Below are 26,773 nucleotides of genomic sequence, written 5' to 3' on the forward strand. Positions count from 1 at the left end.
CCCCGAAAGCAAACCTCAGGAACCTCCTGTAAACAGGAAGGATGGCTATGTTGAAATAGGCATTCCTTAGATCTATTGTGAAAAAACAGTCCTTGGACTTGATCTGAGACACAACCTTTGAGGGTGAGCATCCTGAACCTGAGCCTCAAGAGTGAGCGGTTCAAGGAGCTTAGATCTAGGATCGGCTGCAATCTGCCGTCCTTGACGTCAAGTCAAGTCAAGTCAAGTTTATTTTTATAGTGCTTTTTCACAACAGACATTGTCTCAAAGCAGCTTTACAGAAATCAACAGTCAAGGTGAACGGTGTGCATTTATCCCTGTGGATCTCCGTGGCGACTGTGGCAAGGAAAAACTCCCTTAGATGTAATGCGGAAGAAACCTTGAGAGGAACCAGACTCAAAAGGGGAACCCATCCTTATTTGGGTGACATCAAGAGTTTGATCATAAATCTGTCAACAATACAGAACACTGGAGAGTGAGAACTAACATGAGCACTGGAGTATAAGATTATAAATAATGATCTTTCTACAGTCTTATACAGTCTTTATGGTTATAAAACTAGAAGCTACTGAGCTCAACATTTGTGATCATCACAGATCCAGCATCAGCTTCTCCATGCCAGAGCCTTTAACACTCCAGGAGGTCCAATGTCAAAACCACTCATGTAGTGGGATCCAATTGGCACTGGTACGTCTCGGGATGGGGAGAGAAAGAGAAGCAGTGGAGAGAAATTAGCGTAGCTGCTGTTCATGATATTAACAGCACAAATTGATAATGTACATGTGATCAGATGTTCTGGAGCACAAGGTTATGATGTGAGACGTATGTTATGTGTAGGCTTTGCTAAAAAGATATGTTTTTAATCTGCACTTAAACTGGGAGAGTGTGTCTGAGCCCCGAACACTTCTTCGTAACAACAAAGTACTGGCTGTATTAGTCTGACTTTGACTAATGGAGGAACCAAATCAATGGCCACTTTCCTTAGAAGGGTGCATACTTCTTGCTCCAGGACCAGAGCCTGCTTGGGTCCCACCGGGGTGGGACACAACCCATTGAACCGGGGAGGATAGGACCCAAATTGAATCGAGTAACCCCTCTCTATTATACACAGGACCCACTGAGATACGTCTGGCAGATCTTCCCAATCTACCAGGAAATCTCTCAGGGGAATCAGCCTCTCAAGGCTAGCTTCTGACCCTTTCCAGAGCGTCTGAACCCTACTATATTCGCATATAGCGAATGCGGGGCAAATGGTGCCGCATATGGGGTCTCCCAGGACCTAGAAACCTCAGTGTGTAGGACGCAGAAAACGCTCATCCAGCTTGCTGGGAATGCATTGCTTCCCAGCAATTGCGAGAGTGGGACCTGAGCCACGAGGGAGAGTGCTCTCCTCAAAAAGCGTTCTATGGGAGCGCATAGCCACATGGCTAAAAATGCTAACAGTTGACTCTCTCGCGAACCGACTAAGCATGCTCCTAAGCTAAGCAAACAACACATCGGCTGTGTGTGTATCCCCCCGAATTAATCGGGGCAAGAAGGAACACACAGTTGGAATTCTGCTTGCATTTAAAGCTCATGGCTGCACAGATTCACAAACAAAGCGCTTACCTGAACAATCAGAAGCTAATGTCGTTACCATTGCTCTGCCATTTTGTAGCTTCCTGGTTTGTGTGACGTCGCCCGCCGGTGTCATGACTTTCCTACTGGCCGGATTTCACACGTGATTCAGAAATCTTTACATAAACTATTGCATATTTGTGTTGCCACATTATAATCGTATATAATATTGTATAGACCGCTGTATATGTACATGCATTGTACATTGTACACTTCTGTCTTATCTATATTCATTCTATTGCGCCTTCTAATAAGCCATAGCGAAGTTCCCTCGCTTGTTCCTCATAAAATCTCCTCGCTACCCCTACGGTGTAGCTATATTTAGACCTAAATATAGCTACACCGTAGGGGTAGCTATATTTAGGTCTAAATATAGCTACACCGTAGGGGTAGCATATTTAGACCTAAAGCTTTTCCTCACTGTCCTAGACCAGCATTATGCAACTTAGTGAATCTAATGCTTTGAAGAGAAAGGTAGATTATGTGGAATATTGTCTTCAGGTGCGGCTTATCTGGCTGTAATTAAAGCGTTTCAGGCCATGACCATTGTGAAAAAAGTGGAAATGAGCCAAATGATTGACATCCAGGAACTTATCAGCAAATCATTTAGCAATTTACACTGTAAATGTTGCTGTGTGTGGGTTGAAGTCTAATGCATGGGGTGGCTCAGTGGGTTATGATTCAGCTTGAGTCAGTATAGGTGGCATTGTAATTTTGCAATATCAGACATATCTTTAGGTTTGAATATGTTTCTAATTTCTATGTTTGAGGAAAGTGATCCTTCAATGTTTGTTGGGAGCATGTTGTATTTTGGATGTTTACTTGAAAAAAATGGTCCTTGAGGGTTATTTGTGAGGGCTTTGGATAATTAAGGGCTTTGAGCTTCCTGCAGGTCAGGAATGCCCTCTTAAATAGAGAAACACATTAGAGTTCTTTACAGAATCTTTAAAGGATCCCACAGGGAGACAAATAGTCAAACCCTTCAGAGCTCTTTTCTGCTATTTCTGCAATGAGAAGATAATATCAAAAATCTATATATACAACTATATGATAAAAAAAAATCACAATGTCAAAACTCTTTATTAAAAATGAATTTTATTTTATATTGTAGAAGTGAAACCAAAAGTTAAATAAAAACTAAACTGAGTGGGGAACAAATGCTTTTGTGTGCGTCAGGCCTCAGTACTCATGCCAATAAATTCAATGAAGGTAATCATTTGAAATGATTGCTTTCTAATACAAAATCCCAATCCAGTGTTGCTCTTGGTTTGTACAGAATTACATAGAAATTTAACAGTTTCAAGATGATTCTGTTGCTTGTATGACTGTAATAAAAAATTAATAAATCTATTTATCAATATACTTTTATTTCCCAAGGTTTCGTAAGTTTCTGAATAACCCCCTGTTAAAAACATGCTTTGGGGAAGTGGTAGCTCAGTGCTTATGGCTCTAGAGTACTGATCAGGAGGTGGGGTTCAAGTCCCAGCATCGCCAAGCTGCAATGGTTATGCCCTTGAGTAAGGTCCTTGATGTTTTCTGCTCCAGGGTTGCTGTATTTTGGCTGAATTTGTGCTTCCAAACAAACAGGGATACGTGAATTAGGAATTTCACTTTGCTGTAATGTATATGTGAAAAACTCTTCTTTGGAAATTTTCTGTGGACAGATGCTGTTATTTGCTTTATGTTTATAAAAAATATTTGGCTGGAAATCTGCTGTAATATTGTAATTAAGAATCCTACAGTGCATTTCATGATAAATAATTACTTTTTGCAGCAATTACTTTAGCTCGAATCAAGATTTTAGCTTGAATCTTGTGGCACTAAGTACAGTACACCTACCTATGGCAGTGTAAAGTAATGAGCTGCAGCAGAAAAGCAGTCTGACTGCATAGTAATGAAAGCACAAAGCTCACAGTTTTACAGATTTGCTGCTGTCAAACCAGACAGTCAGGCTGAGCAGAGCTATTGTGTTCACACTGACAGGAGCGGGAGATGGTGGAGATGCCTCTTCTGTTTCAGGCCTGAATAAACAATGCTCAACATGTATGGTAGTGATAAACGAGGCGCATGTCACCCTCAGCATGGCTCCAGTCATAGCTTGCGGTGTGGAGGCAATGTTTCATCAGTAATAAAAGTTGATTCCATAGTGCACTTGGAATCTACAGTAGTTTTGGCACTTACAGGACATTTTTTAAACATCTTGTAAAATCTGGTAAGAGTTTGTTAATTTTTTTATTGTTAATTTATTTTTTTTATAGTTATTACACTGTTTATGTATGTCACTAGCCAGATACCAGCTATTTGACCACTCTTTTTCAAACATGGGGGATTCCCTGATTAGGGTGCCATTTGTGTCTCACTGACATTACACTTACAAAAATATAACAGTAAACATTGTTTTTAACACTAGTAATGTATCCTTCACATCAACCTTTGTGCATATTTTTCATAAATTGAACATTAATACTACTACTAACAAAAATAATCATCATCATCATTCATAATAAATACTTTATACACAGTGGTTTTGAGACGTTCGAGACTTGCTCTGTGTACAAGAAAGTACTTTATTCATTCAAGTTTACACACTATCACTTTTGAAATGGTCCCCCTTCACAACAAAACAGCGCTCCCAGCTTTCCTGCCACGTCTTCTTTTCTAAGCTTGTAAAGCACACTGTGCGATTCGTGCTGCATCTCCGCAATGGTGTCAATATCACTACCTTTGTGCTGGATCTTCATCTTCATGAAGAGAGGGAAGTCTGCAGGAGCCAAATCTAATGATCAAGGTTGGTGTGGAAGTGAGATCATGTGGATTGGTCTCTGACGATCATTATGAACATGTTGCTGAATGGTTTCAACATTTTCGGGGGTTGAGCTTGTTGAAGGTCTTCCTGATTTCTGAAGTGTTGAAGGTCTTCCTGATTTCAAACGACTCATTACAGCATTGCTTGTCAAACGTAGTTCATATTAAATGTCTCTGTGGCAGATTTGCCCAGTTTCATGCAGAATTTTATATTTCATATCATGCTGTTTTATATCATGCTGATAAAATCGCAGACCGAGTAATGCACATGGTCAGAGTAGCACCAGTTAGCAACATCCGTCTCAAAACTTTTTAAAACTACCTTGTATTTGTAAAACAAACATGTAAAAAACATAATAGAAAGAAGTTCTCTTTTTAACATTGTGATATTGTTTTATTGATTAGTGAGGTCAATTTAAACATACAACTATTTTGCATAAATTATACATTAAAACCAACAAAGACAAAATTAAGATCAAAAGAATGGCCTGATCTTTTTTGAGCTATGAACATGGGTTTTTACTTGAATTTGTTAAACTTATGGTCGAAATAAAACCACAACACACTTTTCCATTACATTTTACACTGTTACTATTCAAGAGTAGTATGCAGCTTTGGCCAAACAAAAAAAAAACTGTTTATGTGCAGGTTTTATATTAGAAATGCAAATTTCATGAGGGTTCAATAGAACCAAAACATGGAATCCTGCAACCAGACTTGTGTTATTGTTTAGTTTTTGTTGTTGTTGTTGTTGTTTTTTTGCTTCTTTCATTGTTTTTCTTTATTTTTCCCTTATATACTTTTATTAAGCTTGCACTATGGCTAAGTAATCATTCACTGTACACGTTACATTTTTAAACTTCTCTACAGCATGTTTATTGTCTTCCCATGACTTTCAATATTTTTTTTTTCTTTAATTAATCTGATGGAGGGTGAAACAGATTTGGGATCGGCAGAGAGATGAGAAAAGTAAGCAGGAATAAAAGAAAATGTGAAAGAGGGATGTGGCAAAAGTTAAGGAAAAGGCATATGAGAAGCTGTATGAGAAGTTGGACACTAAGGAAGGAGAAAAGGATTTGTACCGATTGGCCAGGCAGAGGGACTGAGCTGGGAAGGATTTGCTGCAAGTTAGAACAATAAAGGATGGAGATGGCAATATGTTGATTAGTGAGGAGAGTGTGTTGAGGAGATGGAGGGAGTATTTTGAGCAGCTAATTATTGAGGAAAAGGAGAGAGAGAGAGAGAGAGAAGGGTTGATGTGGAGATGGTGAAACAGGAAGTGGATAACATTAAGGAGGAAGTGAGAACAGCTATTAAGAGGATGAAGAGTGGAAAGTCAGTAGGACCAGATGACATACCGGTAGAAGCTTGAGATGTTAAGAAGAGATGGGAGTGGAGTTTTTAACAAGATTGCTCAACAAGATTTTGGAAGGTAAGAAAATGCCTGAGGAATGGAGAAGTGTGCTGGTATTGGTTTTTAAGAATAAGGGAGATGTGCAGACCTGCAGTAACTACAGGGGAATAAAATTGATCAGTCACACCATGAAGTTATGAAAAAAGAATAGTGGAAGCCAGGCTGAGAGAAGAGATGACCATCTGTGAGCACCAGTATGGTTTTATGCCGAGGAAGAGCACCACAGATGCATTATTTGCTATGAGAATAATGATTGAGAAGTATAGAGAAGGTCAGGAGGAGTTGTATTGTGTGTTTGTGGATTTAGAGAAAGCGTATGACAGGGTGCCGAGAGAGGAGTTGTGGTATTGTATGGGGAAGTCTGGTGTGTCATAAAAGTATGTGAGGGTGGTGCAGGACATGTATGAGGACAGTGTGACAGCAGTAAAGTTTGCATTAGGAATGACAGACTGGTTCAATTTAGTTGAAGGGGAAAGTGTATAGGACTGTGGTGAGACCTGCGATGTTGTATGGTTTAGAGGCAGTGGTATTGAGTAAAAGACTGGAGGGGGAGCTTTATTAGAGGGACAGCGTATGTAGGGCGTTTTGGAGACACGGTGAGGGAGGCGTGATTGAGATGGTTTTAACATGTGCAGAGGAAGGACATGGGGTAGAAGAATGCTGAGGATGGAGCCACCAGGAAGGAGGAAAAGTGGAAGCCCAAAGAGAAGGTTTATTAATGTGGTGAAGGAAGACATGCAGGTAGTTGGTTTGAAAGAGGCAGATATAGAGGACAGGGTAGTATGGAGACGGATGATCCACTGTGGCGATCCCCTAATGGGAGCAGCTGAAAGAAGAAGAAGAATTAATCTGATCGATGACTTGGTCCTCTCTAAAGGCATATATTTTAGCTCAGCTTCGGGTTTCCTTTCTCACTAGAGCGCTCCATTTGCTTACTCTGCTACATATCGTGCAGACCCCAATTACTCTCTATAGCTGCTCTAAAAATACCTACACACAGACTCTGCAGACTTTGTGCAATTTGTGTCCCATGTGGACAAAAAGGTGCTGAATGACTCATAGGCCTTTGTCACACATCACACGGGGGGTATAGATGAGAGATTTTTATTTTTTTGGGCTGTTTTTTTTTTTTTTTTGTTACCTACCATTCATAGTTAAGGATTCTCATTTGTGGCTTCAAATGCAGAGCTTTTATAACATCTTAGGAACATTATCAGCTAAGATCATCCAGGTTCATTTTGATTAAACAATTAGCAGGATTATAGGTATGATCACCTATACCTCAATCACACAGTCTTTAAAATAGCACATTTTCTGTATATACAGTTTATCTTTAGCTGCACTTTTTGTCTCACATTGGTCTTTCATTGTTCTTGTTGGTTTAGCACAGGCCCAGGTTCAGGCCCAGGTTATGTTTATGACTTCGTTTCATGTTATTTAGTTTTCTTGCATGGTCTTTGTTTTGTGTAATAAAACATATAGCTAAAGTGATCTGCACTTACAATAACAATACACAATGGTATACTAATGGTGTACTAATATATCTGTGTGTGTGTTTGTGTGTGTGTTTGTGTGTTTGAGTGTGTGTGTGTGTGTGTGTGTGTGTGTGTGTGTGTGTGTGTGTGTGTGCGTGTATGTATGCTCTAGTGCACTAAACACACAATTATTTTGAAAAAAGTCCCAATTAACTGATTTTGATTTCAATCATTTATTTTATGTAATCTATTTAATTTATACCGTATGTATCATTTATGACAAATATTACTGATTTTAACCCTGATGTTTAATCCTCTTTCACAGGTGAGTAAGCTGGAGAGGGAAAAGATGCAGGAGGTGCGTCATGAGCAGCATAAGTCTGCAGCAGCGGTGAGCGAGTTGCGGGCCAAATTACATGAGGAGAAGCTGCGCGAACTGCACTCTGTTCGGGAAACACTGCTGCGCCAGCACGAGTCTGAGCTGCTACGGGTCATTAAAATCAAGGATGGAGAGATTCAGAGACTTCAGGCCCTTGTGAATGCGCTCCGAGATGGTTCTACAGACAAGGTAGAGATCTTAGAGGAAAAGTTTACAGACCTACAATGCACCATGTATTGTTTATATACTCACTTAAATAGGAAGCTAGATGTGAAATGACATATATACATATATTGATATGGATAAACTTGAATATATACATTTAAATATATATTTATTAACAAAAAACTTATAGGTACAAAAGTTATATATTTTTTACTTTATATCTTATTTTAAAAATTAAATGATGCTTAATGCAAAGGGGAACTGAACAGTGCTGAAGTTTGGAGAGGTTTATGCTCTGATTCCAGTTTAATCCAAAAGTTTGTGCTCCCTTGCAACGTACACAAGTGCTTTGCAATTTCTATCAAAAAATCAACACTGGTTCGCTAGGTTGCAATCTATTCCATGAGCCTAAATTAATTAAAGGCCTTTTAAATTTTCCTTTTTTTTTTAGACATTAAGCTGCATAAGATAATTATTAAAGTGAGTTTAAATAATGAGTTAATATTACTTATTAATCATTAATAGGAATATAATTTTCATTGACTATTTTTCATTGGATTTTTTAAACTTCTTCTTCTTATTTCGGCTGCTCCCATTAGGGGTCGCCACAGCGGATCATTCATCTTCATACCCCCCAGTCCTCTACATCTGCCTCTTTCACACCAACTACCTGCATGTCCTACCTCACCACATCCATAAACCTTTTCCTTGGTCTTCCTCTTTTCCTCCTTCCTGGTGGCTCCATCCTCAGCATTCTTCTACTGATGTACCCCATGTCCCTCGTCTGCACATGTCCAAACCATCTCAATCAGGCCTCTTTAACTTTGTCCCCAAAACGTCCTACATGCGTTGTAATAAACTCATTTCTAATCCTGTCCATCCTCGTCACTTCCAACGAAAACCTCAGCATCTTCAGCTCTGCTACCTCCAGCTCCACCTCCTGCCTTTTAGTCAACACCACTGTCTCTAAACCCTACAACATCGCAGGTCTCACCACAGTCCTATAAACTTTCCCTTTCACTCACACAGATACCCTTCTATCACAAATCACTCCTGCCACTCTTCTCCACCCACTCCACCCTGCCTGCACTCTTTTCTTCACTTCTATAACACACTTTCCATTACTTTGCACTGTTGACCCCAGGTACCTGAACTCCTCCACCTCTTCTCCCTGCAACCGCACCACTCCACTGCCCTCCCTTTCATTCACACACATGTACTCTGTCTTACTCCTACTGAGTCCCCTTCTTTCCAGCACATACCTCCAACTCTCCAGGCTCCCTACTCTCACCACAAATCACAATATTATCTGCAAACATCATAGTCCACAGAAACTCCTTACTGACCTCGTCTGTCAACCTGTCCATTACCACTGCAAACAGAAAAGGGCTCAGAGGCCGATCCTTGATGCAGTCCAAGCTCCACCTTGAACCAGTCTGTCTTCACTGCTGTCACACTGTCCTCATACATGTCCTGCACCACCCTCACATACTTCTCTGACACACCTGACCTCCTCATACAATACTACAACTCCTTTCTCGGCACCCTGTCATACTCTTTCCTCAAATCCACAAACACAATACAACTCCTCCTGACCGTCTCTAAACTTCTCAGTCAACATTCTCAAAGCAAATAATTTATCTGTGGTGCTCTTCTTCGGCATGAAACCATACTGTTGTTCACAGATGGTCACCTCTTCCCTCAGCCTGGCTTCCACTACTCTGTCCTATAACTTCATGGTGTGACTGATCAACTTTATTCCCCTGTAGTTACTGCAGGTCTGCACATCTCATCTTATTCCTAAAAACTGGTACCAGCACACTCCTTCTCCATTCCTCAGGCATCCTCTCACCATCTAAAATCTTGTTTGTAAAACAATATTAAATTAATTATTTGTATAATTATTTGGTTAGTAATAAGAATAAACAAAACTTTTTAAACAAAATTTTCCATGGTAGAAATCTTTTTTTATACTATACACAATGACTTAGACAACAAATTGCACATTTCAGGCTAAGCCCATAATCAAAAAGTAAACATTTCCTGGAAATATAAAGCACATTTTAATGATTTCATAAGAAATGATTTCATGGATAATGCCACAATATACAATCACATAACAGTACCTCAATGTAAATAGAAGCGAAAAAGGGAAAAATTACTAATTAGTATTTGGTATGTGCAGGTAAAATCGGCTCTGATGGTGGAGGTTCGGGAAGAGGCACGTCGAGGCTTTGAGGCTGAGCGCTCACGTCTGCAGCAGGAGATCTCCGAGCTGAAAGGGTTGAAGCGTCAGATGGAGGAGGCACTAAATGTAGCACTGCAGGCCGACAAGATCAAAGCCGCCGAGATCCGCAGCGTGTACCACCTCCACCAAGAGGAGATCAACCGCATCAAGAAGGAGTGTGAAAGGGAAATCCGCAGACTGGTGCGTGCTGCTATTACTCTATTCTCTATACAATCTGATATACAAGACCAACATCACATTTACACACTTAAACTCAGTGTTAGTCTGAATTTGATCAAATCTCTACGTGTGTCTTTGGTTTCTTTGAGAAAGTCGTGTGTATAGTAAGTCAAGCTAAACTAGTTTTCTGAGTGCACTCCTTATTTCCAGTGTATTTTTCTTAATAGATTTTATAATTGTATTCTCTAAGGCTCTTTTTTCACCTAGTGGTTTCAGGTGTCTACAAAACTTTTTATAACATGTAAATACACCCATGATCCATTAAATTTCTTTTTTTGCATAGAAAAGACTTTGCCTAGCACCTAGAAAGCCAGAACATCACCTGACATTGGCTGTCATTAACAATAAAGTGATTAGTATATAGAGACAGGTTGTAGTGTAAGACCTTGTGGTTTATATTAACCGTATTTTCCGGACTATAAGCCGCTACCTTTTTCCCACGCTTTGAACCCCGTGGCTTAAACAATGAAGCGGCTAATTTATAGATTTTTATATATTATTATTATTATTATTTAATATTATATATTAAATCAGACGCGCTCCCACTGAATCGGGCCGCAAGACATCATAAATATGGATGAGGTTCCTCTGACGTTTGACCTGCCGCTCACTCACTAACTCCAGTTGCAACAGAAATCATATAAGCACAGACAGGTTTCCAAAACTCATGCTTTTTTATTTTTCTTGGCAACATCGTTACGGGTTAGTCACAGAAACTTAGAAATGACCATCAGAAAATAATAAGGACATATTCCTTGGTCTTGCACACATGCAGTAATAGCGGAAAAATGTGGCGGCAGGCTGTTCCCAAAATGGCGCTCTGCTCTTAAAGGAGCCACAACATATTTCACCTGTTATACCGTGTTACAGACACTGTCTTTCATCAAAGCCTGTGTAAAGTTCATTAGTTTCAGTGTAGTGGGTGCGGCTTATATATGGGTGCGCTTTATAGTCCGGAAATTACGGTAGACTAAATGTAAGCACATAATGCGCAATAGAACCTGGTCTAAACAGGACATGTTGTTTTCTACATCTGAGTTCTAACCACAGTTGTGTGGTTTGAAAGGTGAAACAAAATGTTGGCTCTGCAAGAACAGGTTTTGAGCTTTATATTTTTGTGTGGGATGTCTGAACGCTCTTTAACGTTATGAGGCAGTGAACTGCTTACTGATTCTATTTCTTTTATTCTTCTTCTCTGATCTGTCTTGAATGATTATCATCAATGAGGGAGAAGAAACCAAAACTTTGAGAGGAACAAGACTGCAAAGAGAATCTTTTTCTGGGATTATAAATCATTACAGTATACTGTACTATTTAATACTAAGTATATAAGTGACAATCAGGTGTGCACACACTATATGGACAAAAGATTGACCTGGCTATAAGATCTCTGTGCTCTTTGAAAATCCCATTGCACATTTAGGACATTTTAATAGTTTGCTTATTATAGCTTTTCTAGGAAGATGTTCCACTAGATTCTGGAATAGGCTTGTGGAGCTTATTTAGCCACAAGGGCATAAAGTCAGGAACTGATGAACAATGAGCAGGAGTTCAATAGGGTTGCAGTCAGAGATCTATAGCAGGCCACTTAAGATCTTTTACTTCAACCCATATAAGCTATATAATACTGGAGCTTTTTTTTGCACAGAGGCATTGTCATGCTGGAACATTTTTGTGTCTCCTAGTTCAAGTTGAGGGAAAACATCTATGTTACCATACCCATAGGCATCATATACAATTGTGTGACTCTGATTTTGGGTAACAATTTGGGAAAGAACCACTTATGGCTGGAAAAATCAGGTGTCACATCATTTTGTCAGTATAGTGTATATTGTGTACATTAGAGTCTGATATGAGCATAGGGATGTCTTTATAATTACATTAGCAGTACAGTACAGCAGTACAGCCATTATTCAATGTATCACAACACTATAGGGCTGTAAAAATAAATTATTTTATATTAATGGAGTATTCTAACGATTATTCTACGATTAATCCAGTAATCAGATCAGAAGTACTTTTTTTTTAATTGCAGCAAAATACTAAATATACAAGAGAAAAAAGACAGGTCTCTTAAATAAACAAGTAATTGGTTTCCTTTTTAGAAAAATGTACATTTTATTGCTGAAACTGTATAACAGAATATCTGTGAAAACAAATATCTTTCTTTCGGCTTCTCCCATCAGGGGTCTCCACAGCGGATCATCTGTATTCGTAATCGGCATGTTTGATTTGGCACGTTTTTACGCTGGATGCTCTTCTTACCGGCACTAAGAGTGCACTGGCTTGTGCAACTCTAATGGCTGGGTTTGGTTCCCTGACCGGGAATCGAACCCGGGCCGCATCAAAAAACAAATATATAAATAAAAAAATCAGAAATTAAAATATACAAAATAAATTTCGGATCACTCAAAAAAAAGTAAACACACTGTATGTTGTTTTCCTTATGTTTTAGTTTCAAATGATCCCAAACTTTGGAAACTTTCTGTCATTTTCTTTAACTTGAATCCAAATAAATAAATGGTCACCGGCCTAATTCTGACTTTTTTTTAAATCGCAATTCTGACTTTATTTCTGGTAAACATCCAAAATTTCTGGTGCATCTGCCGGTGACCATGTTGTTGGCCTGAAGTTTTAAGCTGTTGGTGTATAAACGAGGCCTCATCTGCTTCATCTGTCTTGTTCCCTCTCTTCCAGAGCTGATTATTAGAGAGTTCTCTCCAGGGATCAGAGACTTAGTTTAATACCATGCGATTCTATTGATTGTAGCCTGTTTAATTTTCAATGTGTAAAACTTGCCACTACAGAGGTGGTGATGCTGCCCGATTGGCTAAAAAAAAAAAGTCGGTATTGCGAGAGAAAAAAAATTTGAATTGCGAGAAATAAAGTCAAAATTGTGAGAAATATTTTTAATGAACAAATTATTTTTTCATGTATTTTTTCAAAACGGGCTTCCAAATGAATTTTCACCTCTGTGTTTTCTCCGCATTCCTCCATTTTTTTTATTCTGCAGTGACTATGACCTGTCCAAAACGCTTCAGAGTTTTGTGGGTGGTGTGTCAGTAATAATGTTTTGCGGGAAAACATAATGCTTTGTGTGTAGTTTAATGTACTAAACGAAGCTTTGAGGCAAATAATATGCCTGATTTTTTGTATTCAAATTGCTCGAGTTACTTGAGGAATCGTTTTAGCCTTCCAACACTATTATCACTGTTATAAGCTCATCCAACAAGATGTGTCCTTCTCGATGAAATGTCTAGACCTGTCGGCCCAAAGGCATGACAATGACACACACTCCCATTAGAAATTGATTGATTGAAGCATGGATCATGTGATATTGTTGATGTGCTGTGCTGTTTGTTGGGTCAGCAGAATGCCTGGATGAGCTGCGAGGTCCTTTGCTGCTTCTGCTGCTGCGTGTTTGTGTTATCGATCCTCAGAACTCCTGTCCTGTGGGTCTCTTTATTTAGCACAGCAGTAGGGCAGGAGTTTGTGCTCTTAATCGCATTACTACAGTCAGTACAGAATGACTAAATGGTGAAATAGTGGGGAAAATGTGTCTTTGCATATCGGTCATTCTGTCCCAATGATATATATTCAATATAATTTAATTAATAATGTTATTTCTTTAGATCTTTTCACGAAGCAACTATAAAGAAATAAATTGATTTACAATTATAAATGATTCAATTCATTTTTGCATAATTTTTTATCCAAAGTTTATTTTATATAAAATACGGGACTACAGAAAACTATTACGGTTTAGGACCAGGGGGAAATGAGAAAAAAAAGTACAGTGGTATAAATACAGTGGTTAAAACAAGAAAAGGTGAGAAAGGAAAATATGCAGGACATGCAGAAAATGTTGCAGTAGTCTCGGTAGATTTTAATGACATCATCCTTTTGGAAATCAGCGCCACCCAGAGCTGGGAGAGATGGATAGTAGTAATGGGAAGATCGGATCAAGTGACTGTTCTTTGAATCTCATTCATCAAAATGAATGAATCGTTTTATTTATTTATTTATTTTTTTGAGTCATTTAGTTTCTTTGACCAGAAATAAAAGAAAATGTTTTACATTTTACATTTGACATTTTCAATAAGCAGATCCCCAAACATGTCTACATACAGGAACTTTGACTAAGGTGATAATAAGCTAAGCTATATTATAGAACTGCAAAGCGTATATGGGAGTCACGTGACAAAAGAAAACAATTCCGAGCAGAGATAAACTACTCAATTCTGTTTGTTTTCTTTGTAATTCATTGCATAGCGTTTATAGGAGTCACGCGATAAAAGAACGAACGACTCGGACTATTCGAGATGTAAACTTAATTTTGTTTCCTGTACAGAACCTACAGAGATTTTGTGATGCTTTGCTTACAGTATGTGCGTCCAGTAAAAAATGAACGAAACACGCGTTTAGACTACTCATTTTTCTAAACCATATTAAAAACAAGCTCGTTCCCTGGTGGTCTAGTGGTTAGGATTGCGGCGCTCTCACCGCTGCGGCCCGGGTTCGATCCCTACCCCAGCCAATAGGGTTGCACAAGCCATAGTGCCGGTCCCAAGTTTGGATAAATGGGGAGGGATGCGTTAGGAAGGGCATCCAGCGTAAAAACATGTGCCAAATTAAACATGCGGATCATGAATACGGATGATCCGCTGTGGCGACCCCTAACGGGAGAAGCCGAAAGAAAGTTTTATAATAAAGACACGCTCAGAATGAATAAATTGTACATGAACGACCCGTCATTACTGGATAGATCAGTGGATAGACAGTAATTCCCGTTTAATGCTTTCGCACAGTATGTAACAGTTTAGTGTTTACTAGTACATTTCTGTTTTCCTATATAAAGGACATGGTGACAAAATGAATAAAATAAATAACATACTCAGTGGAAAACAAGTGGAAAAGAAAGGAATGCGTTAAATGTTAATTGACAGTGACAATTGAAATGGATGTTGATTATTAAAAAAAGATACAGAATAGATTATAAGTGTTTTGAGATATTGTGCATATATTTCTCTTATTTCATAAGGAAATGTAATTGTCAATTTTTTGCTTTCTTTTAATGCATAATTCATTCGTTTTCATTTACTGGGGAAAGGGGCTTTTCACTTGTCACATGTACATTATATCACAGTGAACATTAAACATTAGGGTTTTAGGGTCAGAGATGATACTGGAGCAAGGTTTAAGGGCCCAAAAGTGGCAGCTTGGTAATACTGAGGCTTGAACCCCAACCTTTCGATCAGTAAACCAGAGCCTTAAGCACTGAGCGCCACTCTCCATAATAATAGCTTTTCAGGGAATACTGGGTTTGAGGCAAGAATACAACTTGGATGGCACACCCATTCCATTGCAAGGCACAATTAACATAGACAATCACACCCTCTTTCACACTCAGATGCAATTTATAGTCACAGATCTACTAAGCAGAACACATAGAAACCCATGTGAAACTCCCCACATGCAGTAACTCAAGCTCAGAATAAAATCAGGTATCTTGTGACAGTGTTATTCATTGCACCACCATGCTCAGCGTTAGCTATAACACAGTACTCATGTTCTCCTCAGAACTGTACCAGTTTCCTCTGGGTTCTCATGTGTCCTCTCATCTCCTAAAAATATTTTAGTAAATAGGTGTCTGTGCATGGTACTTTGTTGTAATGTGTACCATGGTACCATGTGTATACACTACCAGACCAGATGAACGTATTTATTAACAAATGAACATCCAAAGAAATTTGCGACTATAAGAGCTTGATGAATGGGTGGCAACTGTTGCTATCAACAAGAGAATGCTAGCTAATGGAAAGTGCGTGAGGGCATGTTTTGGAGACAATGCTGACTCCTGAACAAGCATCACATTTACACATGGTGTGCTTCTGCATTAATTTAAAGCTGATGAACTTGTTTGATGCTCAGCATCAACATGCTGAGCTATGTGTTTTGGAGATGTAGCCTATTTGAGGAAGCTGGATAATGCAGTATTTCACAGTTTCACTGTAACCTCAATTCATTCACATTATCTGTGGAAAGAAATTCATTTTGCATATTATTGGTCACATGGCATTAAAGACTTCAGTCTTTATAAGATGCTTAATAAAATTAAAATGTATTTCCATCATGGCTTGATAAGCCCTATGGGTCAAATTGTTAAATGTGGTTTATGAAATGAATTATAAAATATTTTGAGTCACCAATCCACAATGTCGGTTTTCACAACGAGTGTTCATTGAGCACATATGATTGTGACTAAGCTGCCCTTAAATTTAGAAGAAATGACTCTGGTGAGTGACAGATGTGACTGGATTAGTCGCTGAGACGGATGATGCCTGAAAAATGAACTCTGCCTAAAAAGGGCTTCTTTTCGATCTGAACGTAGGTTACAGGAGTGCATTCTTTTTGCTTTGTCAGAACTTATCAACAATGGGATTTTTACTGTTGTGTTCTTATTCATAGAGGAATGCGGTTATGTTCCTTTTAAACAGATACATGCTTTACATGGGTTAAAAGGATGTAGAGCGTTAAAAAATAGTACATAAAACATAAAACTATATCAAATGTTTTGGGTTTTAGTTAGCTTCAGTCTTCATTATCTCTACTCTAACACCCAGTGTTCTGCAGGACATCGAACTGCATTAAAACAACGTGTTGTTCAGAGAGAGCCACTGAGCTCTGTGGTTTCTTGGCTTTGCTGTGCATGACCCCGCCTTTCACGGTTGGATAAAGGCCAGGCCACTCTCCTCCACTCATTCCGACAGCTAAAACTGGTGTACTGGTGGAGCTGTGCAGTGTTTTATGTTGCTAGGCAGTGCTGGCATTCAGTTACAGTTTGTGCATTCAGCTGGTAATTGGTCCATTAGGAAATTTTGTATCGGAGATCAGACTGCACAAGAAGAGACAGGCATCAATCTGCTTGTCTAAATTAAAAGTACATACTAAATACTTCACTAATAGTGCTAATAGAGCCTGAGGTTTAAGTATTAATTAAGCCATTTGTCGTATTTTACAGCTTTCAGGTGCCTTTTCACTGAATTACCACATAGCTTCCTTTTAATAAAAGAGAGTTAACTGTTAAAGCTGGGGGAAAAGCTCATTTCAGAAAGTACACAAAAATGCAAAACAAAGGATCAAATGGATTAAAGTACTAGAGATAAAAGTTTAATATTATATATTTTATTTTACAATTTTCAGGAAGTTTAATTTGAATTCTCTTTTCAAATACTACTACTGTAGCTCAGATTGCTGTAGACGTTAATACTGTTAATGCTCGACAGATCAGGACTGTTTTGGCAGCAAAATGGGGACCAACAAAATGTTAGGCAGGTGGTCATAATGTTATGCCTGATCAGTGTATGTTTTATATCATTTTTTACATCTTATGTGTTATGAGGCATGTTAATTGGATAAAAAAATGTCTAACAGTTTTTTTTTAAGGACAGTGCACTGTTGCTACACATAATTGAAAGCAACAGAGAAATATCAGAAACATGTCAGTTGTAGGGTTATGGCTGTAGTAGCATGTGTTAGTAACTGCAAAGCCCTTAATATCTGAGCAGCGATTTCGAATCTCTCTCTCTCTCTCTCTCTCTCTCTCTCTCTCTCTCTCTCTCTCTCTCTCTCTCTCTCTCTCTCTCTCTCTGTGTGTGTGTGTGTGTGTGTGTGTGTGTGTGTGTGTTAACTATTTATTAACTATTGCTTCTCAGCATGACTCATAGCAACACGCCCAGGGTATTCGTTACCACAGTGATCAGTGTGCGTGCGCATGTGTTTTTTTTTGTGAGAGTAAGAGGGAATGTGAGAGAAAGAGAGAGAGAGAGAGAGAGAGAGAGAGAGAGAGAGAGAGAGAGAAAGAGAGAGAGAGAGAGAGAGAGAGAGAGAGAGAGAGAGAGAGAGAGAGAGAGTTGGAAATCATTCATTTTGTCAGCAGGTATCATCATTTGAGGCATTGGGCAAGAAAACTACAGTTTCTACTAATCTGCTTCCAGTCTGATTATATTGGTTGGTATTTGTGTGAAAAAACATTTGTAAAATCATTGTTTGCTAATGTTTACTAATAACAAGAACGAAAATCTAATGAATTAACAGGTGTGGGCAGTCAGGTTCAATGATTCTCCTAATCTGTCAATGCAAAGTCATTATGTGTGTGTGTCTGTGTGTGTGTGTGTATGCAATCGACCATCTCATCCTGGCTGTATTCCTGTCTCACACTTACTCTGCCCGAGATAAGCTCCAGATCCACTGGCAACCCTGACCAGGACAAGGCTTTTACTGAAACACGATGGCTTTTGAAGGAATTGTGACAGAAGCTTCTGCTGAACAGAATGCAAAAAAATTCAGGACAAATGGCTATAGATATTGTCTACACCACATATAGAACCATTGTATATTATACTATTGTAATTAAACTGTAGTAATGTGACATAAAGGTGGAATAAAATCCTGACCAAAATGGTGACAAAAATCTAATTAATAAGAAAAATGTTCAATGGAGAAGGATGAGAAGAAAACACCTAAAAACAAATGAATACTGCAGTGGTTCAGGTATTGAGACTTGAGTCAACTAGCATTTGTTTAAAAAAACATTTCTTTTGACTGAGCTGTGTGTATGGATTCTGTAACTCTTTATTTTTTTACCTCGAATAAATTGGAAACAACCAGGTGTCGGATCTAACAAGCTCCAAAGTTTATTTTAATCCCTAAACACCAGGGTTTTATCTTAAGGCCCTGCTGTGAATAATTAATTTTGTTAGAGCTGAAATGTGTAAAATGTCATAGTAAAGATTTCCTTTGCATGTGATAAGAATCTTAAGATTATGATTGAGCACTTGCACCCCAAGCCTGCTGAATCCCATTATCTACCCAATTCTAATTTGTGTGTGTGTGTGTGTGTGTGTGTGTGTGTGTGTGTGTGTGTGTGTGTGTGTGTGTGTGTGTGTGTGTCTGTGTGTACATATTCTATATGTATGTCTTTGGGACTGTTCCCTCACTCCCTCACTCCCTCACTCACTCACTCACTCACTCACTCACTCACTCACTCACTCACTCATCATCCTCAAATCTAGTCTGACTGCATGCTTTGAAAGCTAAATTTTCTATACTGGAGATTTTGACACTGTAAGTGTTAGTAATTTTTTCTTGCTCATGTGTGTGTCTGGGTGTGTGTGTGTAGGAGGGAGAGGGAGAAAGAGAGCGAGAGAGAGAGAGAGAGAGAGAGAGAGAGAGAGAGAGAGAGAGAGAGAGAGAGAGAGAGAGAGAAAGAGGAAAAGAGAGAGAAGTATATTATTGTAAAGTATCTACTATTGTAGATTTGCTTTTTTTCCTCACCTGCATGATATCATGATATGTGGCACCATGATGAACATGTGTTTCCTATGGGCTGACAGATTCAGAAACCTTTGTCTGAGAATTATTTCAGCTTCATTATTGGTTTGTTTTTCTTAAAAGTTCTCACTTTTACTGTTATCATTTTCTTTTGTCGAAATAAATGATTTCAACTGCATTAAATACTTCATGAAGGAATGTACATTTGCTTTTGCAATTCCTCTTTTCTAATTTGATAGACAGCAGTCATGCTATCATTGAGCATGTTTTTCCTTTGTCATATGTGAATATCATAATTGTGCTGCAATTCAACACACTGCTCAATCTTGTTGCTGCTTATTATAATGGGTGGAGCCTACCACAGGCCAATGTCGGTGTTGCCATGGTGGCCGCATTACATGGGCAGACAGTGTGTGGGACATTTGGTTGGTCACCACGATGAAACGTATGCCAATGAAAGGTTGTACAAGGACATTAAGAGGAAATTGTGTGTGTTTAGAGAGACACTGAGATCACAGTGTTCTGGCCAGAATTACACAAAGCCCAAGAAGCATCTGTGTGACATGAAGGAGTTATCTCAGTGTGTTTCTGTGTGTGTGTGTGTGTGCATGACTATACTGTGTTCTGTCCTGTAGATGGATGAGATTAAGGTTAAAGAGCGCACTGTGCTCAGTCTGGAGAGAGACTTGGGTGTAAAGGCGGCTCAAGCTCGGAAGCTGCAGCAGCAGAACCAGGCTGTAAGCGATCAGTTGGCTGTGATCAGAGACCTCAGCCCAAAGAAAGAGGTTTCGTTTTCACCCGGTGCAGGAGACACAGCAGACAACACAGCTAACCCTGTAAGCAAATTTCACTCCCCACCTAATAATGAGTTCTTGGTGAATGTTGCACCTACCTGCTGTAGAAAAATCAGTAAGGCATCCAGTCAGGAAGTAGCTCTGTGACTTGATATTCTTTAATGATGCTTTTATTTACATGTTAAAGTGTGTAATGTATATTTTCAGTCTAAGAAAAAGTTATTATATTCAGCTAAATTTTCATGTCACATAAACTATATGGACAGAAGTATATGTGGTTCCTTTTTTAAACTGTTACCACAAAGTTGGAGGCACACAATTCTATAGAATGTCTTTTATGTGGTAGAATTTTACATTTATCCTTCACTTGAATTAGGAGACCTAAACCTGTTCCAGAATCACTGCACCTGACTTTATTAATCTCCAGGAACACAGTCCTGGAACACTCTTCCCTGAAAAGTAGACGTTATTATAACAGCAAATAGGAACTTAATGTTGACTGAGATATTCAGGAAGCATATATGAAACTTACAGTCAGAGTCCACACACTTTTTGTCCATATACTGTATGTAATATGTTGTATTTTATGTTCCTAAATATGGTGAATGATTTTCCATATAAGGCCTTCTGGGTAACTCCTAAAGTCCTGAAATCACCTGGCTATATTTAATTTGATACCAAAGAAAGTAAATTCAATTGGATAATTTTATCCTATTTATATTACCGTATTTTCAGGACTATAAGCCGCTACTTTTTTCCCACGCTTTGAACCCTGTGACTTAAACAACGAAGCGGCTAATGTATGGATTTTTCCTGGGTTTTTCCCGGTTTCACAAACTTCATGCCAAAAAAACTGAGCCCCATAACATTAGACCAATGAAATTGCCGAACAGGTTCAGGTGAACCAATGAAACTCTTTATATTAAATCAGATGCGCTCCCACTGAATCGGGCCGCACCACATCATAAATATGGATGAGGTTCCTCTGACGTTTGACCTGCCGCTCACTCGGACTGTCAACAGGAAATGCGAATCATTCAATAGTTGTGAAAGGAAGGAGGAAGACAGTGAACAATGACTTTCTTGGTAGGCTACTGTTTAGATACAAGCAGTGTAACAGACACTGTCTTTTATTAAAGCCTGTGTAAAGTTTATTAGTTTCAATGTAGACACCTGCGGCTTATAGACAAGTGCGGCTTATTTATGTTGCTTATCTTTGTAAAATTCAGTGGATGCGGCTTATATTTGGGTGCGCTTAATAGTCCGGAAATTACGATAATTTATTTAATATTTGCAAGTGATTCTATGAAATAATAGGAAACTAAAAACATAGCTAATTTGAATTTTCTGATTCCCTTTCTTTTCATTGTGGGGCCTAAGGATTGTTTGCTGAAACTAAGCACATTGATTGATGGTTATTCAGAGCTACTGGTGGCAAAGAAATGAAGCTTGTTACTGAATTCCTGATTGGTACATTAAGGCTCAGTCCACACTAAACCAACATTCTTCTTAAAAAACACTTGAAAATATAAGGCCGGCACTATATTGCCTGGAATGTGAGCTTTCCACTCAAATGTAACAGTATATACATGAAGATGTCATCAATTCTTCTTTCGTCATTTAATGGTTACATAGAAAAAAATCTAACATAAACAGTATCTGACAGCATAATCACACACACACACACACACACACACACACACACACACACACACACACACACACATATATATAATATATAATATGTAGATTGTTTGGCATTTGTTCGAGAATGTTGGAATGATGTTGCTTCGGATTGGATAGTGTTACTTCAGCACACAAGGAAACATTCACCACCACAACTTGCTTCAGAAGAAAACTAATCATTTTGACAAATACATCCCTGTCTGTACTCATTGTAAACACTTTCTTTACTTTATTACTGGCTTCAGCTCTGAATGTTAACCTAACAGATTGGTCTGTGCCAAACTGGGCTAATGTATTTCTTTGTTAATTTATTTATTATTTTGCTAAATATATATTTTATTTAAACCCTTTAATGCAGCTTCTAAACTATTTCTTTTTAATACCCTTGTTGCATAATCCTAGCATGTGAATGCGTTCGTAACTTCTTAACGCTTGTTCTTAATGCTATGGCAGAAAAACAACTGATACACAGTACACCATGCTAACTTTAGCACAGAAAACATTGTTTATTGGTTTCATAAGTAAAGATAAATGAAAATTATCTATATTTATCTATAAGATTAATCTATATTTTAACTGCTAATTAAATAAAACATATCGCAACCAAAGAATCAGTATTGGCCTGTTTTCTGGAACAGAACGATTATATACTTTTTCTCCCGTGTCAATCACAGAGACAGTAGCAAATCATTGGAATCTGTGATTTGAGAAAAGCATGAGTATTGCTTTCTTCAATATTTGTGTTGCGCTGCCCTGTGATGCAGCAAGAGCAGCATTTTTAAAAAGATTGTGGTTGTCTGGGGTCACGTGTCTTGGAGGAAACATGTGATAGCCTGTACTGCTCTGGTTGGTAGTTGATGTATTATAGAGGAGAGCTGGCCAGTGGGTGAACATAAATAAAAAAATAAAAAAAAACATGAATTAATAAAAAATACATGTATGAACAATTAACTCATCATAGACAATATTAATCTTTTCATTTAGGATTAACTGTAATCTAGACATAAATAAAACAAAACAAATCAAAGCAAAGCAAAAAAATAAAAAATGTGTGATGGTTGAACCTGTTGAATTTGCAATTTTGCTGCTTCCTTGTGGCTGATGAAGCTCAGTGCATTTTTGTCTGTACAAAAAACCCCTAATTGTACCCAATAATGATCCCCATACACATGCTTTTTTTTGGTAAATGATATAGACATAAGTTATTAATAGTTTGTCTCCTGCACTGGGTATGAGCCTCTCAAAGTGTATATTCTGTATAATTGAGATCTTTCAAAATTTTATATTTAATTATAATCTCATTAATAAATTGTTAAAACAATATCTCTTACTGTTCATTCTTGCACTTGTACACTGTATTTCAAAGCTAAGCTCGTGGTGAGCCCCAAGACAGATGTCTTATTTCACACTTGCCATAAAGTGATAACTGCATGAAATATCACCTGGGTAGTGCTAAAAGAATATAAGATGAGAAAACATACATCTTATACATTTCAGACTGTAAGATTCACACATTCATGTTTACACCTTTACCGTACACCCTAATATTATTTTATTTTTTGCTGTATTAAATGTGTACAGTTGGCTGCTTTTACTTGTTTATGTGGTGTCTATTTTTATCTGATTTTATTCATCTGCAGCTGTTAGTGGATTTGCTCTCTGTGGCCTTTCAGTGCATTGTATTTCAGATGTATCATACATTTTGTGTCACTGTTTAAAACATTTGTAAACATTTAATTATAGTTAAAGTTTATATATTAAACTATAGACTTTCCTGATCAGCTGTGGGATGTTTGAAGCCTGAGAGCAGGTTGTCAATGTAGGATTATGCTGTACATGATATTCCAGGGTTTAGTTCCAGTTCTCTGCAGTCGGTTTGTGTTTCAGATACAGCAGTTGGATGAAAAGGATGCTCGTCGTTTCCAGCTAAAAATTGCTGAGCTGAGTGCCATCATTCGCAAGCTAGAGGACCGCAATGCTCTTCTCTCGGAGGAGCGTAATGAGTTGGTGGGTAACGGCTTCTTTATTCTCCTAAAAGATGAATAAATGCTTTTGAGCATGCTGATGTGATATTAAACAGTTTGGAATTAACTGAGATTGAAAAATGTAATGGGTCAGAGCATGCTAGTAAATATTAAGTCATTTGGGAAATAAATAACTGGAACATCAGATTTTGTTGATCAAACTAGAAAATGTTGTAAGTCATCCTGCTTTTAATTGGAAACAACAATCTTCTGAATTTAAGCTTTGAGCCAGGCTTTACTTCAAGTCTCCTAAATACACTGATCTGCCAATGCCACATACCATAATATTAAAACCTATAAAAGGATAAAAATATGCCTATGCAAGCGTAATATGATGATACAATTGACAAAAGTGGGAATGTATTCCCAGAGATACAACACTGATACATAATCATGTTTCTCGGACACGATTGGAGCTCAGTGTATTAAACCTGCCATTGAATAATTAGAAAAACCGCCATTACATTTTGCTCATTATTTATATAACACCATTTATGCAGGTTGCTATTATTATGCATGTACATGCAAACTTATATGTACATTCTTGATCTTTTTTTAATCCACAGCTGAAGCGTCTCCGTGAGGCAGAAAGCCAGTATAAACCACTATTGGATAAGAACAGGCGTCTGAGTCATAAGAACGAAGAGCTGGCTCACGCGTTCAGACGCATGGAGAACAAACTACGCTTCGTCACGCAGGAGAATATAGAAATGGTGCTTTGTGTTTTCAGCTTCATCTAATAGCATTTATATACAAATATATATATATATATATATATATATATATATATATATATATATATATATATATATATATATATATATATATATATACAGTGAGGAAAATAAGTATTTGAACACCTTGCTATTTTGCAAGTTCTCCCACTTAGAAATCATGGAGGGGTTTGAAATTGTCATCGTAGGTGCATGTCCACTGTGAGAGACATAATCTAAAAAGAAAAATCCAGAAATCACAATATATTCATTCATTCATTCATTTTCTCCCGCTTATCCGTAATTCGGGTCGCGGGGGCAGCAGTCTAAGCAGGCCCCCGCCTTCGACTGCTGCCCAATCCTCACAGCACCGTCCCTAACGGTCCCTCCTGCAGGTGGTGAGCCCACGGGAAGAAATCACAATATATGATTTTTAAAATATTTATTTGTATGATACAGCTGCAAATAAATATTTGAACACCTGTCTATCAGCTAGAATTCTGACGCTCAAAGACCTGTTAGTCTGCCTTTAAAATGTCCAACATTTATTATCCTACATTAGATGCACCTGTTTGAGGTCGTTAGCTGCATAAAGACACCTGTCCACCCCATACAATCAGTAAGAATCCAACTACTAAAATGGCCAAGACCAAAGAGCTGTCCAAAGACACAAGAGACAAAATTGTACACCTCCACAAGGCTGGAAAGGGCTACGGGGAAATTGCCAAGCAGCTTGGTGAAAAAAGGTCCACTGTTGGAGCAATCATTAGAAAATGGAAGAAGCTAAACATGACTGTCAATCGCCCTCGGACTGGGGCTCCATGCAAGATCTCACCTCGTGGGGTCTCAATGATCCTAAGGAAGGTGAGAAATCAGCTCAGAACTACACGGGAGGAGCTGTTCAATGACCTGAAAAGAGCTGGGACCACCATTTCCAAGGTTACTGTTGGTAATACACTAGTACTTCATGGTTTGAAATCATGCATGGCACGGAAGGTTCCCCTGCTTAAACCAGCACATGTCCAGGGATGTCTTATGTTTGCCAATGACCATTTGGATAATCCAGAGGAGTCATGGGAGAAAGTCATGTGGTCAGATGAGACCAAAATAGAACTTTTGGGTCATAATTCCACTAAACGTGTTTGGAGGAAGAAGAATGATGAGTACCATCCCAAGAACACCATCCCTACTGTGAATCATGGGGGTGGTAGCATCATGCTTTGGGGGTGTTTTTCTGCACATGGGACGGGGCGACTGCACTGTATTAAGCAGAGGATGACCGGGGCCATGTATTGCGAGATTTTGGGGAACAACCTCCTTCCCTCAGTTAGAGCATTGAAGATGGGGCGAGGCTGGGTCTTCCAACATGACAATGACCCGAAGCACACAGCCAGGATAACCAAGGAGTGGCTCTGTAAGAAGCATATCAAGGTTCTGGCGTGGCCTAGCCAGTCTCCAGACCTAAACCCAATAGAGAATCTTTGGAGGGAGCTCAAACTCCGTGTTTCTCAGCGACAGGCCAGAAACCTGACTGATCTAGAGAAGATCTGTGTGGAGGAGTTTGCTGAAACCCCTTCTGCAGTGTGTGCAAACCTGGTGAAAAACTACAGGAAACGTTTGACCTCTGTAATTGCAAACAAAGGCTACTGTACCAAATATTAACATTGACTTTCTCAGGTGTTCAAATACTTATTTGCAGCTGTATCATACAAATAAATAGTTAAAAAATCATACATTGTGATTTCTAGATTTTTTTTTTTTAGATTATGTCTCTCACAGTGGACATGCACCTACGATGACAATTTTAGACCCCTCCATGATTTCTAAGTGGGAGAACTTGCAAAATAGCAGGGTGTTCAAATACTTATTTTCCTCACTGTATATATATATATATATATATA

General features: G+C 38.5%; 1 protein-coding gene and 1 long non-coding RNA gene across 13 annotated transcripts in view; one reads left to right on the forward strand and one right to left on the reverse strand.

The window, feature by feature from the left end:
* The window catches only part of LOC310734561, a 134,606-nt gene extending 133,927 nt beyond the window's left edge, over window positions 1-679 (reverse strand). Inside the window, exon 1 of the long non-coding RNA XR_014536084.1 lies at window positions 570-679. This is a non-coding gene — a long non-coding RNA (uncharacterized lncRNA). The remainder of the gene's footprint in view (window positions 1-569) is intronic.
* jakmip3 (Janus kinase and microtubule interacting protein 3) overlaps window positions 1-26,773 on the forward strand; it is a 68,232-nt gene that overhangs the window by 21,072 nt on the left and 20,387 nt on the right. For 5 of the 12 annotated variants that reach the window (XM_083556477.1, XM_083556478.1, XM_083556473.1 and 2 more), the window contains 5 exons: window positions 7,637-7,879; window positions 10,041-10,283; window positions 20,291-20,491; window positions 24,023-24,142; window positions 24,726-24,872. In XM_083556477.1, the coding sequence (XP_083412603.1) occupies window positions 7,637-7,879; window positions 10,041-10,283; window positions 20,291-20,491; window positions 24,023-24,142; window positions 24,726-24,872 (954 nt within the window). Of the gene's footprint in view, window positions 1-3,729; window positions 3,830-7,636; window positions 7,880-10,040; window positions 10,284-20,290; window positions 20,492-24,022; window positions 24,143-24,725; window positions 24,873-26,773 lie in introns of those variants that run through there. The other 7 variants (XM_083556475.1, XM_083556481.1, XM_083556484.1 and 4 more) reach the window with 5 other exon arrangements.

This window comes from Silurus aristotelis (genome assembly GCF_946808225.1).
Source record: "Silurus aristotelis genome assembly, chromosome: 12".
NCBI classification, from domain to species: Eukaryota; Metazoa; Chordata; class Actinopteri; order Siluriformes; family Siluridae; genus Silurus; species Silurus aristotelis.